At 46.8% G+C, this 2,314-nt stretch overlaps 1 protein-coding gene across 1 annotated transcript; it reads left to right on the top strand.

Moving 5' to 3' along the window:
- The first annotated feature begins 321 nt into the window (after positions 1-321).
- Positions 322-1,875, top strand: LOC147737017 (endogenous retrovirus group V member 1 Env polyprotein-like). The gene has a single exon (XM_086922592.1). The coding sequence runs from the start codon at positions 322-324 to the stop codon at positions 1,873-1,875; it is 1,554 nt and encodes a 517-aa protein (XP_086778718.1).
- The last annotated feature ends 439 nt before the right edge of the window (positions 1,876-2,314 follow it).

The raw sequence follows: 2,314 nt of genomic DNA, 5'->3' as shown, positions 1-2,314 counted from the left end.
TTGGTCCGCAATTTCAACAGAACAAATCCCCTCCAGCCCAGGTGGAAAGAGCCGAAGTTGGTACTCCTAACTACACGAACTGCGGTGAAGGTCGAAGGCAGAAAAGGCTGGTTGCACGCCAGCCATTGCAAAGGAATACTTTAGAGAAATAGACTTGATTGCCAGCGATATTACCAAACTTAGTGACACTATGACTGAACAATCCTCATTGCCCTTAGAACAGACCCCACAACAGGAATATAAATCAAAGTTGAGGTCCGCCACCCGGACTCTGGCTGATTAAGTCCACGGACACAGGTCCAGTGGTGAAGTGGTCAGAGCATGGGAACAGACTCAGACACCCTGACTATGTGGGAGAAAGAGAAAGTGAGGCGCCGAAAGAAGAATGTTAAGAAGTTGCATAGCGGCTCTATCATATGTTTGATAATACTGTTTTTCTTGATAACTATCATGACGTGTCTTGGTTGGGTCCTCCACATTGTCTTCCCGCCGGAACCACATAACTCCCATGCACCTAACGGCACCCAGGAACACACATATCACGACCTACCCCCTCATGAGCAAGCCCATAGACTAGCCCTGCAGAACAATACCTTTATACAGATGCTACACTATACTCATCAAGCCAGCAATAGCACAGATTGCTGGATATGTGGCCGCCTCCCACCTCATCAAAAGAAAGGTGGGATACCTCTCTTCCCCTTCCCGTTTTCTTATAATGGGACTTGTGAGGCCTGGTTTGCCTTGATAACAGCCGACAACACTACCCCCACCTCCTGCCCTGATGGAAATAATTCATGCAAGAATGGGTGGCCTTGGGGGGACTTAAATAAGGTCCTTAATGCTGCCTGCTACCCAAATGAGGATGGAAATCCCCAGGCGACAGGTACGGCTCTAGAAAGCGAAGAATACAAGCAGGGGAACGTGACCATGTCCTATAGGATATTAAATACCAAACCTAAAAGGAATACCGGGTCCCCTTCCATCTCGGTCTCAACAGTAAAAGGGCACCTGTGCGTCCGAAAAAATGGCTCTGTTCCATTAGGACACAGTGACTGCCATACCACTGTGAGCTTTGAGGACAAAGGAAAATCATCATTTCCAGCATCTCGTCATACTTATTTCATCTGCGGGCAAACGGTCTATGTGCAGCTGCCCTTAAACTGGGGGGGAACATGCTACATAACATTTCTGCTACCCCCTGTCTTTGTGGCCCCATCCACTTATCACCGAGACCTCCTAGTGCCCCATGTGAGACATAAAAGAACGATTGACACCTCCGGGGTTGATCAAACGGAAACTACATGGGAACAATATACAGACTTCAACAAAGGTTTCTTTTTCTTTGTCGGTCCTGTGCAGAACAGCAAACTCATACGCAGGTTGACAAGGACCCTGGAGGCTGTTGTAAATCAGACGGCGTCTGCCCTGGGGAATTTGACTCAGGAACAGTCTGCCATAAGATTGGTTGCTCTCCAAAACCGCTTTGTCCTTGACATCATCCTGGCTGACAGAGGCGGAGCCTGTAAAATTATCGGCTTTAGCTGCTGTGTTTTCATTCCTGATAACTCTCCGTCTGTATATACGGCTATAACAAAATTACACAAGATAGCCACCAGCCTACATCAAGAACCTGGCACTTGGACATGGTCTGACTGGTTCTGGAAAATAGTATCATCCTGGGGATGGAAATTGCTGTCAGCAACAGGCATAATACTCCTGGTAATAACTGGATGCTGCCTTTGCATCCAATGTGGCCCCGCCGTGTGCAGACTATGCGCTGCAAGCTGCATTCGACCACGTATCCAGCAGAAAGAAAAGGAAAGAATTATGCCACAGGAATGCATAGACAATCTCATGCAAATTGAGATATAGAAACAGGTACACTCTGGGGCAAGGAGGGAATGAGGAAATAAAATTGACAATTGTGCCCCATCATTTCCCTGTTTCTGCCTAGTAGGCATTTTTTATTCAGACAAGCACCCATTTTTTGTGTCTGTCATCCATTTTGTCTTCAGACCCACGAGCAAGACACCCTGCACCTGGCATCTCAGTTCATTGATCACACATTCCTGTGGTTCTGCCAATTCTGGGAACCAGCAGCAGATAGTTCCTGTTTTAAGAAATAGTTCCTGTTCTTGACTGTAAGCCAGAGATAAAACCCCCCGGATGAGGAAGGGCCTTCAACTGAAAAGAGCAAGAACACATTTCAACATCACATGCACTCTCACGAGACATAGGACATGCCCATACCTTGACACATCTTGTTTGAAATTACTGTTTGTCACTTCCTTTTTCTTTCCTTTGCCTACTG

Source organism: Lissotriton vulgaris, chromosome 1_1 (assembly GCF_964263255.1).
Source record: "Lissotriton vulgaris chromosome 1_1, aLisVul1.2, whole genome shotgun sequence".
NCBI classification, from domain to species: Eukaryota; Metazoa; Chordata; class Amphibia; order Caudata; family Salamandridae; genus Lissotriton; species Lissotriton vulgaris.
The sequence above is the reverse complement of the archived record's forward strand: the minus strand, read 5'-3'. Positions and strand labels throughout refer to the sequence as shown.

Bases quoted from the DNA above. Each gene is read 5' to 3' on its own strand.
- LOC147737017 (XM_086922592.1), top strand. From the start codon at position 322: ATGGGAACAGACTCAGACACCCTGACTATGTGGGAGAAAGAGAAAGTG.